Genomic DNA, 16,237 nt, shown 5'->3' with positions numbered 1-16,237 from the left:
GTCGGTGATACAATATTGACACGAACTTATTAATATACCGACTGGTTTAAAACACTAATATGCCGCTAGGGCGAGTAGAGCCTGACGCTCCTTCAGTGCTGGAATTTGAACTGATACTCATGTCCACTCTCTCCCCTCAATCACAAACATTCCGAAATCTCCCCCCTGACCCCTCGACGTATTAAAAGATATGTTTATTTTTCAAATACCTTTAACTTTCAAATCATTGATAAAAACTACCTGATAAGGGTATTTGTCTCAACTTGCGGAATTTTGGAATGCGTCAGAGGGTAATTTGGAAAATACTAATCCTTTCATTGTTACGATTCTATGAAGGTTTTAGAAACTTGTGTAGAAAGTTATTTAAATGCAAGATAACGGCGCTTTACAGATTATTAGTTAGTACAAAGAAATTTTATATATCTAAACTAATATACAGTATGATACAAAAATAAACTAAATAATATGATACAAAAATAGACTAAAAATATTAAGTATTGTTGTTACGCAACATAGTCCCCCCGTTGATGTGACCTACATCTAAATGAGTATGGGGTAAAGGACATACTTTAACAACAGATCTTATAAATGTTCCGTCTTTAGTTCTTAGTTTTACAGTTCTAACCCTGCCGTCTTTACTTGGCAGTGTTTCGATTACTCTTGCCAGTGGCCATTTTAGAGGAGGAGCGTTATCATCGATTAGGAGTACAAGATCATCGACTTTAATGTTTTCTTGGGGCAGAAACCATTTGGGCTTATTTTGGAGGCGATTTAAATAATCCCTAGACCAACATTTCCAGAAATGCTGCTGAATTTTGCTGCATTTCTGCCACAGTGATAAACTATTTTCGGATTTTGTCGAGATATCTTTTTCTGGATAGGAAGTCATGCTGCTTCCAATGAGAAAATGAGCGGGGGTTAGAAAAGAAAAATCATTTGGACTGTCTGATAATGGACAGAGGGGTCGTGAATTTAAAACAGCTTCTATTTGAGCCAAAATAGTGGTTAATTCCTCAAATGTAAAAATATTATTGCCCATCATCCTTACTAAATGATACTTGCAGCTCTTTATAGCTGCTTCCCAAATTCCACCCTGATGTGGAGATCGAGGTGCAATGAACTTCCACTCAATTAATGTTGAGGCTGCGAATTCTTTTATGGTAGGTAGAACATCCGTTCCCATAAAAAAGTCATAAAGCTCTTTTAACTGATTACGAGCTCCAAGAAAGTTGGACGCATTGTCCGAATAAATGTTTTTAGGAATACCTCTGCGTGAAATGATTCTTTTTAACGTTAGTAGGAATGCTTCGGTGCTAAGACTGGACACTAGCTCTATATGGACTGCCTTAGTGACGAGGCATACGAATACTGCTATATAAGCCTTACAAATGGGAGCACGTCGCAGTTTTGAAGATTTTATTTGAAATGGGCCCCCGTAGTCGATGCCGACATTTATGAATGGTCGAGAGACCTGAAACCGTTCTTTGGGTAGATCGGCCATTATTTGATGAGCTGGTCTTGCGTTAAATCTGTAACAGTTCTTACATTTGTAGATGATCCTCTTGATTTCTCTCAGTCCATCAAGAGGCCAATAAGTGAGTCTAATATTTGACAATGTATTTTGAGGGCCTGTGTGCAATAGGCGAATGTGTTCTCTTTCAAGTAACGATCTAACTACCTGGCATTTTGTAGGAAGAAGAAGTGGAAATTTTTGATTATACGACACATTTGCATTGCGAAGTCGTCCACCAACTCTTATTAAATCAGATGCGTCTATAAATGGATTCAATTTTAAGATAGCCTTATTTTTTATTGTTTTTTGATGCTTTAAGTCTTTAAATTCTGATTGAAAGAATGTTAGTTGAATGATTTTAACTATTCTCTGCTCGGCTTCTATTAATTCGGAAGCCGAAAGTACACAATTTCTTTTGTTTTCTTTATTTTTAAGATTGTAAATATACCTATTGCAATATGCAATTACTCTTTGTAACCGAGTAAAAGATGAGAATTTACAAAAAGTTGTATATAGAGTAGGTTTCGAATTATTTACAGCGTGTAAAGTGGCTTTTATTTCAGGGATATCTGTTATATCAATATTTGGAACAAATTCATTAAATTTAGTGGTTGCGTTCATTAGAAAATGGGGCCCATGCCACCATAATGTATTGTCTACCAGCAGGGCCGTTGTGGTACCGCGAGACAGAATATCTGCTGGGTTATCTTTAGAACTTACGTGACTCCATAAATAAGTTCGCGTTAACTCCTGTATTTGAGTTATACGGTTTGCTACGAAGATTGACCAACGAGAAGGGTGAGAATTTATCCATGCAAGTACAATTTGGGAGTCTGTCCAGAGCCTAACCGAAGCTATGGAAGAAACCTTTGGTGAAATGATAAGAAAGATATTTGAAATCAGGGTAGAAAGCAAAACAGGCCCTAATAATTCAAGTCTGGGTAGGGAAATGGTTTTTAGCGGAGCTACACGACTCTTTGAAGTAATTAAGTTGCATGAAACGATTCCATTTTCATGTAAAACCCGTAAATAAATACAAGCGCCATATGCCTTCATACTTGCATCGCAGAAACCATGGATTTCAATTCGAGAAATATTGAGCGGATTGAGCAGAGGTCTAGAGATTGTGAGTTTTGCAAGATCAGGAATGTGAGCTAGAAAATTCAACCATTCTGATGAAATTTCTCCTGTGAGTTTGTCATCCCAATTTAAGTTACATATCCAAATTTTTTGCATTATCAACTTGGCAGATACAGTAATCGGATTTATTAGACCAAGAGGATCAAAAATAGAAGAGATAATTGATAGAACTTCTCTTTTTGTGTATTTTGGTTCACTAGAAATGTCAGGAAGAGAGATAGAGAACATGTCAGACTGAGAATTCCAACATATTCCAAGAACTTTATTTGACGAATTGTCGGGTTTTATTACATAATTAGATTTTTGAGATTCAGAGGAAATAGAGTCGAGAAACTCGGAAGAATTAGAACTTCATTTATGGAGTGGTCATCATCATCATTTTGGCTTTACAACCCTGTGTGGGTCCTAGCCTCCCCAAGAATTTTTCTCCAGTCGTCCCTATCCATCGCCTTCCTCCGCCAAGCACGTATTTCCATATTTCTCATGTCTTCATCGATGTTATCTAGGAATCTTGTTCTGGGTCTTCCTCTTCTTCTTTGACCAATAGGTCTATCAAGGAGCGTTTTTCTAGCTGGGTCGGTTTGCTCCATCCGCATAACATGGCCTACCCACCTTAGACGTCCTATCTTTATGTGTTTTACGATATCTGGTTCCTGGTATATCCTATAGAGTTCGAAGTTGTATCGTCTTCTCCAGACACCATTTTCATTTACCGCTCCATAGATGCGCCTTAGTATTTTTCTTTTGAAACATCCTAACATGTTTTCATTACTTTTTGTTAAAGTCCAGGTTTCTGAACCATATGTTAGGACTGGGCGTATTATTGTTTTGTAGAGTTTTACTTTTGTATTTCTTGATATAACTGTAGATTTAAAAAGGAGATTAAGCCCAAAATAGCATCTATTAGCCGTGCAAATTCTGCGGTTTATCTCTGCGGTAGTGTCATTTTCAGTATTGACGAGCGTTCCCAGGTATACAAATTCGTTAACTGCTTCGATGACGTCATTTTCTATAACAAGTGGCCGTAGTGTTTGTGGTTGCGTACCTATTTTCATGTATTTTGTTTTGTTGGTGTTTATTATTAAACCCATTTTTGTAGCCGCTTCCTTTAATGCTACGTACGCCTCTCGTGCTGCGTTTTCCGTTCTCCCAACAATATTGATATCATCAGCATATGCTAAGATTTGCACAGATTTGTTATATATTGAACCGGTAGTTGTGATTTGTGACGTACGTATTACTTTTTCCAAAGCTAGATTGAATAGTATACAGGAGAGTGGGTCTCCCTGACGTAGTCCGTTATTTGTTTTAAAAGGTTCAGAGAGTTCCCCCTGGATTCGTACTTTGCATTCAACTTTTTCAAGGGTTAGTTTGGTTAAACTTACCAACTGATTTGGTACTCCTAGGTCTATCATTGCTCTAAACAATTCTCTTCTATTTACAGAGTCGTAGGCTGCCTTGTAGTCTATAAATATGTGGTGCGTGTCTACACCGTATTCCAGTGTTTTCTCTAGAATTTGTCTTAGGGTTGAAATCTGATGAATTGTTGATTTACCACCTCTGAAACCAGCCTGGTATTGTCCTATTATTCGCTCTGCATATGGTGCCATACGATGGCATAGTATATTGGAGAATATTTTATACGCTGCATTTAGGAGCGTAATTCCTCGATAGTTAGAGCATTCAAAGATATCACCCTTTTTGTGTATGGTGCAAAGTATTCCAATATTCCAATCATTGGGAAGGGACTTCTGTATCCATATTTCTTTTATAAGCTGCTGTAGGGCTATTATGATATCGTGGCCACCTTCTTTATATAATTCCGCTGGGAGATTATCTATTCCGGGTGATTTGTTTCTGGCTAGTTTGTTTACAGCGTCTTTAACTTCCAGGATCGTTGGTGGATCCTCCTCCCTCTCGTCTGCTCCGCTTACCTCGCAGCTTTCGTCTTCCGGGTTTTCTTCTTCCTCTATATTAAGTATCTGGTTAAAATATTCCGTCCATCGGTTTAGTACGTCTGTTCTTGTTGTTAAGAGATCGCCATTTAAACTTCTACATTGATTTGTGTTTGCCTTAAATTCTTTTCTGTTGATGTTAACTTTCTTATAGAATGTTCTGAATTCTTTCTCTCTGTTGAGGTTTTCTATATATTGAAGTTCCTTTTTTAAGTGGTTTCGTTTCTTCATTCTGTGTATTTTCTTTTCTTCTCTTCTCTTTGTCTGGTAATTCTCTATACTTGTTCTAGTTCGGCGGGTAAGCATTTTTGCATAGGCTTCATTTTTTTTCTGTGTTGCGTCTTTGCATTCATCGTCAAACCAGTGATTTTTTCGGGTACAAGTTTCTGTTCCTATTTCATCTTGTGCTGCTGACTCAATATCTTCCCTTATCCTGTTCCAGAATGAGTCTATATCTCTCTGGTCTTCTTCGCCTAGACTTTGATTCCTTAACCTATTGGTAACATTTTCCCAGTACTGTTTTGCAACAGTTGCATCTCTCAGCTTCTGTACATTCCATTTCTTTCTATTTATTTCTTTTTCTTTGTTGGAGTTTGAAATTCTAGCCCTTAGTGTTGAGATCACTAAACAATGGTCTGAGTCTATGTTTGCGCCTCTATAACTTCTGCAGTTTATTATGTCCGTTCCGTGTCTTGAATCTATTAAGATGTGATCAATCTGACTAGTTGTTCTTAAATCAGGGGAGGTCCAGGTTACCTTGTGTATATTCTTGTGTTCAAAATAGGTGCTAGCGACGGTCATGTTCAGTGCTGCTGCTAAGTTTATCAGTCGTAATCCATTATCGCTACTGATGTTGTGTAGGCTATGCCTTCCTATAGTCGGCATAAAAACATGCTCTCGTCCTATTCTTGCATTCATGTCACCTAGCACTATTTTAATGTCATTTTTGGGGCATCTTCTGTAGGCTTGTTCTAGGTCTTCGAAAAACTGTTCTTTAATGTCTTCTAGTTTGTCGTCGGTCGGGGCATGTGCATTAATTAAACTGTAATTAAAGAATTTACCTTTTAAGCGTAAATAGCACATTCTTTGACTGTAGGCTTTAAAATCAATAACTAGGCCTTTTGTTCTTTGGTTTACTATAAATCCCACTCCATCTATGTGTTGGTTTTCATTGCAGCTGTAATATATGGAGTGGGTTCTCTTATCAAGAATGCCTGTTCCCGTCCATCGCATTTCCTGTAGTGCCAAAACATCTACTCTGTACATGTTCACTATGTCTAGTAGAGATGCGAGTGCTCCAGCTCGGTACAGGGTTCGGGTGTTCCATGTTCCTAATCTTAATTCCATTTTTCGTTTGCAGTGTCGTCGTCGTAAGTTCCGTCCGGCTAATAGTCCTTGAGGTTCCGTAACATATGATTTTTACAGGAAGAGGTTGTTAGCCTCTAGCCTAACCCCCAACCTGGAGGGCCAGGGACTCTGTTGGGTTGCCATGCCAGTCTGTTTTGGTTCACGGGTGGTATTTTATTTCCCACCTACCCGCCAGTCCTAGGACTGGTTAGGGCGTTCCCCTATCCACCACCTGGGGACGCGTCCGATGGGCGACAGACAACATCCACACGGATTTATGGAGTGGTATCCCAGCGGAATTTAGACTCGTAGAAAGTTGCTTATAAGTCTTGTACAAAGTCTCGATATCATTTGCACCATGTAAAATATCATCTACATAACAAGAATTTTCTAGAGCATCAGCAGCTAATGGGTATTTTTCTTTATTTCGAACTGCCAACTCTTTAAGACACCTAGTACTTAAAAAACTAGCTGAGTTTGTGCCGTAGGTCACGGTCTGAAGTTCTAGACATTTTAATTCTTCTTGCGGGGAATTGCGCCACAGAATGTTTAGTAGAAATGTCTGTTTTGGGTTGATTCTTATTTGCCTAAACATCTTTTCGATGTCGGCGATAAGAGTATATTTGTAAAGTCTAAAGCGAATTAGAATTTCAAACAAATCAGGTTGTACAGTATAACCTTTGAGCATAATATCGTTGAGAGACACATTTGAGGTTGACTTCATTGATCCATCAAATACAACCCTGAGTCGAGTAGTTAAGCTATCATGCTTGAAAACACAATGATGTGGGAGAAAAAACTTATGTTCGGACGATTCATTAAGCTTAGAAAGGGGAACGTATTTACAATGCCCTAAAGAAACATATTCTGATATGAATTCTGTGTACAGATGCCGTAACTCGTCTGATTTGTTAAGCCTTTTTTCAAGATTGAAAAAACGTCTTTTTGCCAAATGAAATGATTCACCTAATTTTTGATATTCATTAGGAGTCTTCAGAGGTAGGTCTACTTGAAATCTGCCACTAGGAAGAATTGTTAGTGAAGATTTGAATATGTCCTCAGCTCGCTGTTCTGAGGGAGTTAATGTTTTTACATGAATAGAAGTGAGTGGTTTAGTCTCTTCTATTTCCCAAAAATTCTTTAAAAGAGAATCAAGATCAGCAGTTTGTACGTGTAACGAAATATTTGAATAATGTGAGTGTACATTATTCGTTGAAGGAGTCGCGTTTGATCCTAACATTGTATAACGAGAGTATGGGATATTTCCACCTACAATATAACCCAAATGAGTGTTTTGAAGAATAGGAAGGTTGGGGCCTAATTTTATTAAGCCGTAAGTAACTAGGTCAAAATAAATATCAGCTCCTAAAAGCATGTCTACGTCCGACGGGGTACAGAAATGTGGGTCTGCAAGTTTTATATTTTTTGATATTTTTAATAAATTTAAATCCAGCGCGACTTGTGGATGCTGGCACGTAATGCTTTCGAGGACAGCACAGGACAGATTAAAGTTTTTACTAGGATATGTGTTTGAATAGATTTTAAGGTCTACCATCTTGTTTGAAACAGAAGAAGTTTGAGCTATACCTGATATTTGAAGATTTCTGGTATAGGGTGAATAACAAATTCTTTTGGCTAACCTGTCTGTTATGAACGAAACTTGGCTACCGGAGTCTGTTAAACAACGAACAGAGATGGGATTGTTTTCAACATCGTAAACAGTTACCAAAGCAGTTGCGAGTAAAATTTGCAGATTGTTCGAATATACAGAGTGGGACGAAATATTGCTCGGCCCTGGAAGATTTTGCGTATCTGGTAAACCTTGCGGAATTGCATTTGGAACAGAGTTGTTCTGTGAATTTGCATGAATATTCTCCGAAGTGAATTGAGACGAATGCTGATTTGGACGTTGATGACGTGAATTCCGAACAAATTGATTTTGGGCGGGTTGACTTTCACAATTCGATCTATACGAATTTTGCCGTGAAATATTTTCCGACGGGTGCGAAATGTGAAGCAAAGAGTGATGTCTTTTATTGCAGGTTTTGCAACTCGAAGATGAGGAACAAGAATTAGACATATGACCACTAGCAAGGCAATTGAGACAAAAACCTTTGTTTTTTACTTTTTGCATACGCTCTTGAGCGGACAAATTTAAAAATTGTTGGCAAGAGTATACTTTATGTGAGTTAGAATTGCATACGAAACATTTAAAAGATGTATCTCTATTATTTATAGAAATATGAAGAGACGGTTTTGATTTATAAACTGTTTTCTCTTCAAAGATCAAATTTTCCAATATCTTACATTTCTTTTCAATAAAATTCAAAAACTCATCTATTGTAGGAAGTTCGTTGAAATCTCTTTCGGATTCAAAGGATCGATTCATATTAAAATCTAATTTTTGTGTAAATATATGAATTAAAATTAAATCCGCAAGATTGTCGGAGATATTTAAATTATTTAGCGCACTTAAATTCTTTTTTATGTGAGTTAAGAATTCTCGCAAGTTTTGAGCAGTATTTTTTGTTAATGAAGGAACGTTCAAAAGTTGTTTTAAATAAGTGTTAATTATTAAACATTTGTTTTCAAATCTATTCTTAAGTGTATCGAGCGCAACGGAAAAATTTGAGCCTACAACTTCCAAATTTTCAATTAGTTGTAGAGGCTCGTTCTTGAGAATTGATTTTAAATAAATTAGTTTTTCAATATCTGAAAGATTTAAATCATCTACGACAAGTTTGGTAAACATCTCGATAAAACTAGGCCAATTTGCTATATTTCCATCGAAATGTGGAATTTTTATTTCGGGTAGGCGGATATGATGGTTATTTGAATGATTTTGTTGAGCTGAGGTGCTCACAACAGAATTTACTGAAATTGTATCAATTTTATTCTTTAGAGCTGATCCTAACGTTAAAAATCTGTCTTCTACGTCTGCCGTGTCAACAGAAAATTCATCATCTATTGTCTCTAATTCATTTTGAACCTCGAGATATTTGTCAAAAACTTTTGATAGATAGTCTTTTCTAAAAATTAATTCATTTTTTGAAATATTACTTTTTTCATTTTCTTTAAACCAATTCTCCAATCTAGTTACCTCTTGCCTTAACAAGATCATCTTTTACTTTAACAATATCATCAACCGTTTTATCCATGATTAGCTGATTGAATTAGATTAAGATTTAGTGAGCGAGAAATATGTGAAAGAATTTGATCTTTAAATTGAAAAAACAGAAGAATAGTAATAAACACAGAGATATAGCGAAAATATGAGAATTTACACTAAAAATCGAAAATATAAATAAAAGGATATAATAATTATAAAAATAATAGCGAAATAACGAAAATGTTCAATAAATGTTCAAAAAGAGTTTATAGTATGCACTTCACAAATGATACTAAAATTAAAAAACTTACAGTTTGTTGAGTGTGATGCTAGGCGTTAAATCAGCTACCAGGATGAAGGAGTCTGGAGGCGTCCTACTGGAAGATGCTGCAGATGCTGCGTTGATGTCTAACTTGAAGATGAGACATGCGAAGATCTCTGATTCGAAGTTGAAATGTGAAGAAGTCCGGTTCGAAGGAACATGAGCGAAGATGTAGGTGTTTGTCCTTACACCTTTGTCCTGATGGCTTTGTTTCACGCACCAGTAATAGGTCGCTGGTTTTTTTCCTTGGGGAACAAGGTTTTTCCTTAGGGAAATAGGTTCACTTTATATATATATTTCTTTGAAGGACCACCCAGAAAACTGGGAAAAATGAAGATTCGAAAAGAACGTTTGAACAAATATATTTAAACAAATACAATGTATTTTAAACGCCGATAACTTGCATATGATACACACTTGTCGGTGATACAATATTGACACGAACTTATTAATATACCGACTGGTTTAAAACACTAATATGCCGCTAGGGCGAGTAGAGCCTGACGCTCCTTCAGTGCTGGAATTTGAACTGATACTCATGTCCACTCTCTCCCCTCAATCACAAACATTCCGAAATCTCCCCCCTGACCCCTCGACGTATTAAAAGATATGTTTATTTTTCAAATACCTTTAACTTTCAAATCATTGATAAAAACTACCTGATAAGGGTATTTGTCTCAACTTGCGGAATTTTGGAATGCGTCAGAGGGTAATTTGGAAAATACTAATCCTTTCATTGTTACGATTCTATGAAGGTTTTAGAAACTTGTGTAGAAAGTTATTTAAATGCAAGATAACGGCGCTTTACAGATTATTAGTTAGTACAAAGAAATTTTATATATCTAAACTAATATACAGTATGATACAAAAATAAACTAAATAATATGATACAAAAATAGACTAAAAATATTAAGTATTTTTGTTACGCAACAACTAATATGAATGGATTTAGATTTATGACGTAATACAATATTGAAGTAAGTATATGAAATTAGTGCTTTGTGAAGTTGCAACAAGAAATACTTGTTCTAATACGTGTTTGTTTGTCAAAGTATTTATAACCTCACTCACTATCTTTTTAGAGCGAAAACAAAAATTTATAATCCTTCAATTTTTAGTTTAATATCGATTATCTGTTTTGTTTAATGATTTTAGGAAGCAAAAGAAACGGCGAATTATATTTGGTTAATATTAGAAAAGCGATAATAAAATTTTTGTGAACTTGACTTCAAATTAATATTTTTTTAACACAAAGATGATTTAGAATGATATAGGCTGTTTTAAAAAGGTAAGATTATTTCTAAAGAAATTTTAAAACTTGCGTTTAACTTTATTAAAGTTCACTTTCGTCTTTCAGATAATCCCTTCTCTGAAAATTGTATGGAAATCTTCAATAACAAAGATTGCATCTTTCTCTGGTTGAGAAATATTTATAAGTACCCAAAATGAATTTTAAATGATCTTCAGTCAAAAATAAACACCAAACGGTCTCTTTATTCAGCGAGAATTCAAATGAGTGGAAAAAACTCACCTTTATGGTAACTGTTGACCTCTTTATGATGGCTGCTAACAATTCCCTTATCGGAAAATGTACTGTTAATCTGCAGGCTCTGCTGAAATTTAATCAGAAACGATGGTTTTCTTATCGGCAAGGTAATTTGAATATACTTTGTTATAATTCAGGACTTTTTTCAAGGTTTTTAAAATACTTTGAAAAATTGTGACTGCTGAAAAATCAAAAATTTTCTGGACCCCTTCGTAACTATCGATTTTCTATCTTCCTATTTTTCATTGCTTACCAGATCTCCAAGCATTTTGACAATGTTTTTAAAGATCTGACAGGATTTTTGTATATTTTTGACATTTATGATTAAAATAAAAAATATTTTAAATTTTAATAAATTGTTAAATCTTGAGAACTATATTGACTTTTAAAATGAATTGAAACAAATACTAGAGAATTTAAGCTTTCTTTTGACATATAATTTCTACAACAAATGATAATTTAAATATTAAAATTTTTACTAACAAATTTGACATACACCAATTTTAACATGAATTAGTTGCTTTTATTTTGCTTTTATTTAATTTTAAAGCTATCTGAAAGCACTTTTGATATTAAATCACTGAGAATTGTCTTCAGATTACCTGTCCATTAAAGATTATATCATTCTGAACTCTTATTTATGAGCTATATCCTATTTTACCTCCTAACACGTTTTATTTTCTAGCTCTATCCATGCTAACTGTATGTTTACTAACAAATTGAAACTTCTTACTTTGTGAATAAATGACTTAAATATTTTATCTGTTTTAGGACTGTTGAAGATTCTATTGACTTGTATATATTAGAATTTGGATTATAATAAAAAATGAAATTAATTAATAAATACAAATTTATGGTTTTTATTTCCACTCGATCCGAAGTGGTTTGATATTTGCTTTTTGTATCTTTATGTTGTGGCTATATTGGCTTATTCTGTAAGTATCTCTTACATAAATAATATAATATATATAACGAAAAATAACTTAAGTTTAAATCATAATCAATTTCATGATCAACAATTGTTTTTGGTTTAATTTTTTTATATATATATATTTTTTTTTAAATGAAAAGTGTTTATCAACCAACTATAACTCAGTGGCTATAATAACTCACGTATTAAAAGAATCTTATTTCTATTATGCTAAATTTTTTTATAATAAACCAACTGGTTTTAATTATAATAATAATAAAATTATTTTGAAAACATTAATTAAATCTGGTGATACAATATAGTCGTTATTGGTTTGTTACATGTCTGTGAATTCTGCTTATTTTTGCTTTTAGTTTCTTTCTTATTGTTGAATCTAGTTTCAACTATTAAATTAACAACAATAATAGAATTGTTTGAGTTAAATATATATGTGGTATATTCAATATTGTCATTTTGTTTTATGTTATACAGATACATATATACATATATACATATATACATATATACATATATACATATATACATATATACATATATACATATATACATATATACATATATACATATATACATATATACATATATACATATATACATAAATACATATATACATATATACATATATACATATATACATATATACATATATACATATATACATATATACATATATACATATATACATATATACATATATACATATATACATATATACATATATACATACATACATACATACATATATACATATATACATATATACATATATACATATATACATATATACATATATACATATATACATATATACATATATACATATATACATATATACATATATACATATATACATATATACATATATACATATATACATATATACATATATACATATATACATATATACATACATACATATATACATATATACATATATACATATAGACATATATACATATATACATATATACATATATACATATATACATATAGACATATATACATATATACATATATACATATATACATATATACATATATACATATATACATATATACATATATACATATGTACATATATACATATATACATATATACATATATACATATATACATATATACATATATACATATATACATATATACATATATACATATATACATATATACATATCTACATATATACATATATACATATATACATATATACATATATACATATATACATATATACATATATACATATATACATATATACATATATACATATATACATATATACATATATACATATATACATATATACATATATACATATATACATATATACATACATATATACATATATACATATATACATATATACATATATACATATATACATATATACATATATACATATATACATATATACATATATACCTATATACATATATACATATATACATATATACATATATACATATATACATATATACATATATACATATATACAGATATACATATATACATATATACATATATACATATATACATATATACATATATACATATATACATATATACATATATACATATATACATATATACATATATACATATATACATATATACATATATACATATATACATATATACATAAATACATATATACATATATACATACATACATATATACATATATACATATATACATACATACATATATACATATATACATATATACATATATACATATATACATATATACATATCCAAGCATTTTGACAATGTTTTTAAAGATCTGACAGGATTTTTGTATATTTTTGACATTTATGATTAAAATAAAAAATATTTTAAATTTTAATAAATTGTTAAATCTTGAGAACTATATTGACTTTTAAAATGAATTGAAACAAATACTAGAGAATTTAAGCTTTCTTTTGACATATAATTTCTACAACAAATGATAATTTAAATATTAAAATTTTTACTAACAAATTTGACATACACCAATTTTAACATGAATTAGTTGCTTTTATTTTGCTTTTATTTAATTTTAAAGCTATCTGAAAGCACTTTTGATATTAAATCACTGAGAATTGTCTTCAGATTACCTGTCCATTAAAGATTATATCATTCTGAACTCTTATTTATGAGCTATATCCTATTTTACCTCCTAACACGTTTTATTTTCTAGCTCTATCCATGCTAACTGTATGTTTACTAACAAATTGAAACTTCTTACTTTGTGAATAAATGACTTAAATATTTTATCTGTTTTAGGACTGTTGAAGATTCTATTGACTTGTATATATTAGAATTTGGATTATAATAAAAAATGAAATTAATTAATAAATACAAATTTATGGTTTTTATTTCCACTCGATCCGAAGTGGTTTGATATTTGCTTTTTGTATCTTTATGTTGTGGCTATATTGGCTTATTCTGTAAGTATCTCTTACATAAATAATATAATATATATAACGAAAAATAACTTAAGTTTAAATCATAATCAATTTCATGATCAACAATTGTTTTTGGTTTAATTTTTTTATATATATATATTTTTTTTTAAATGAAAAGTGTTTATCAACCAACTATAACTCAGTGGCTATAATAACTCACGTATTAAAAGAATCTTATTTCTATTATGCTAAATTTTTTTATAATAAACCAACTGGTTTTAATTATAATAATAATAAAATTATTTTGAAAACATTAATTAAATCTGGTGATACAATATAGTCGTTATTGGTTTGTTACATGTCTGTGAATTCTGCTTATTTTTGCTTTTAGTTTCTTTCTTATTGTTGAATCTAGTTTCAACTATTAAATTAACAACAATAATAGAATTGTTTGAGTTAAATATATATGTGGTATATTCAATATTGTCATTTTGTTTTATGTTATACAGATACATATATACATATATACATATATACATATATACATATATACATATATACATATATACATATATACATATATACATATATACATATATACATATATACATATATACATATATACATATATACATATATACATAAATACATATATACATATATACATATATACATATATACATATATACATATATACATATATACATATATACATATATACATATATACATATATACATATATACATATATACATATATACATATATACATACATACATACATACATATATACATATATACATATATACATATATACATATATACATATATACATATATACATATATACATATATACATATATACATATATACATATATACATATATACATATATACATATATACATATATACATATATACATATATACATATATACATATATACATATATACATACATACATATATACATATATACATATATACATATAGACATATATACATATATACATATATACATATATACATATATACATATAGACATATATACATATATACATATATACATATATACATATATACATATATACATATATACATATATACATATATACATATATACATATGTACATATATACATATATACATATATACATATATACATATATACATATATACATATATACATATATACATATATACATATATACATATATACATATATACATATCTACATATATACATATATACATATATACATATATACATATATACATATATACATATATACATATATACATATATACATATATACATATATACATATATACATATATACATATATACATATATACATATATACATATATACATATATACATATATACATACATATATACATATATACATATATACATATATACATATATACATATATACATATATACATATATACATATATACATATATACATATATACCTATATACATATATACATATATACATATATACATATATACATATATACATATATACATATATACATATATACAGATATACATATATACATATATACATATATACATATATACATATATACATATATACATATATACATATATACATATATACATATATACATATATACATATATACATATATACATATATACATATATACATATATACATATATACATAAATACATATATACATATATACATACATACATATATACATATATACATATATACATACATACATATATACATATATACATATATACATATATACATATATACATATATACATATATACATATAGACATATATACATATATACATATATACATATATACATATATACATATATACATATATACATATATACATATATACATATATACATATATACATATATACATATATACATATATACATATATAACATATATACATATATACATATATACATATATACATATATACATAT

General features: G+C 30.1%; 1 protein-coding gene across 1 annotated transcript; it reads right to left on the bottom strand.

Moving 5' to 3' along the window:
- Positions 1-490: 490 nt before the first annotated feature.
- On the bottom strand, positions 491-8,344 carry LOC140448948 (uncharacterized). Its single transcript, XM_072542087.1, has 2 exons — positions 6,291-8,344; positions 491-1,961 (listed from the first exon to the last, which is right to left on the bottom strand). Exons 1-2 carry the CDS (start codon positions 8,342-8,344, stop codon positions 491-493), a joined length of 3,525 nt encoding a protein of 1,174 aa, XP_072398188.1.
- Between the last annotated feature and the right edge of the window lie 7,893 nt (positions 8,345-16,237).

The sequence above is a fragment of the Diabrotica undecimpunctata genome, chromosome 8 (genome assembly GCF_040954645.1).
Source record: "Diabrotica undecimpunctata isolate CICGRU chromosome 8, icDiaUnde3, whole genome shotgun sequence".
NCBI lineage: Eukaryota > Metazoa > Arthropoda > Insecta > Coleoptera > Chrysomelidae > Diabrotica > Diabrotica undecimpunctata.
Note: the sequence above shows the minus strand (reverse complement) of the source record. Positions and strands in the feature narration are given on the sequence as shown.

Coding starts and splice junctions, on each gene's coding strand:
- LOC140448948 (XM_072542087.1), bottom strand. CDS start 8,344: ATGAATCGATCCTTTGAATCCGAAAGAGATTTCAACGAACTTCCTACA. Junction 1,962..6,290: donor GCAAATGATATCGAGACTTT/GTACAAGACTTA, acceptor ATATTGCAATAG/GTATATTTACAATCTTAAAA.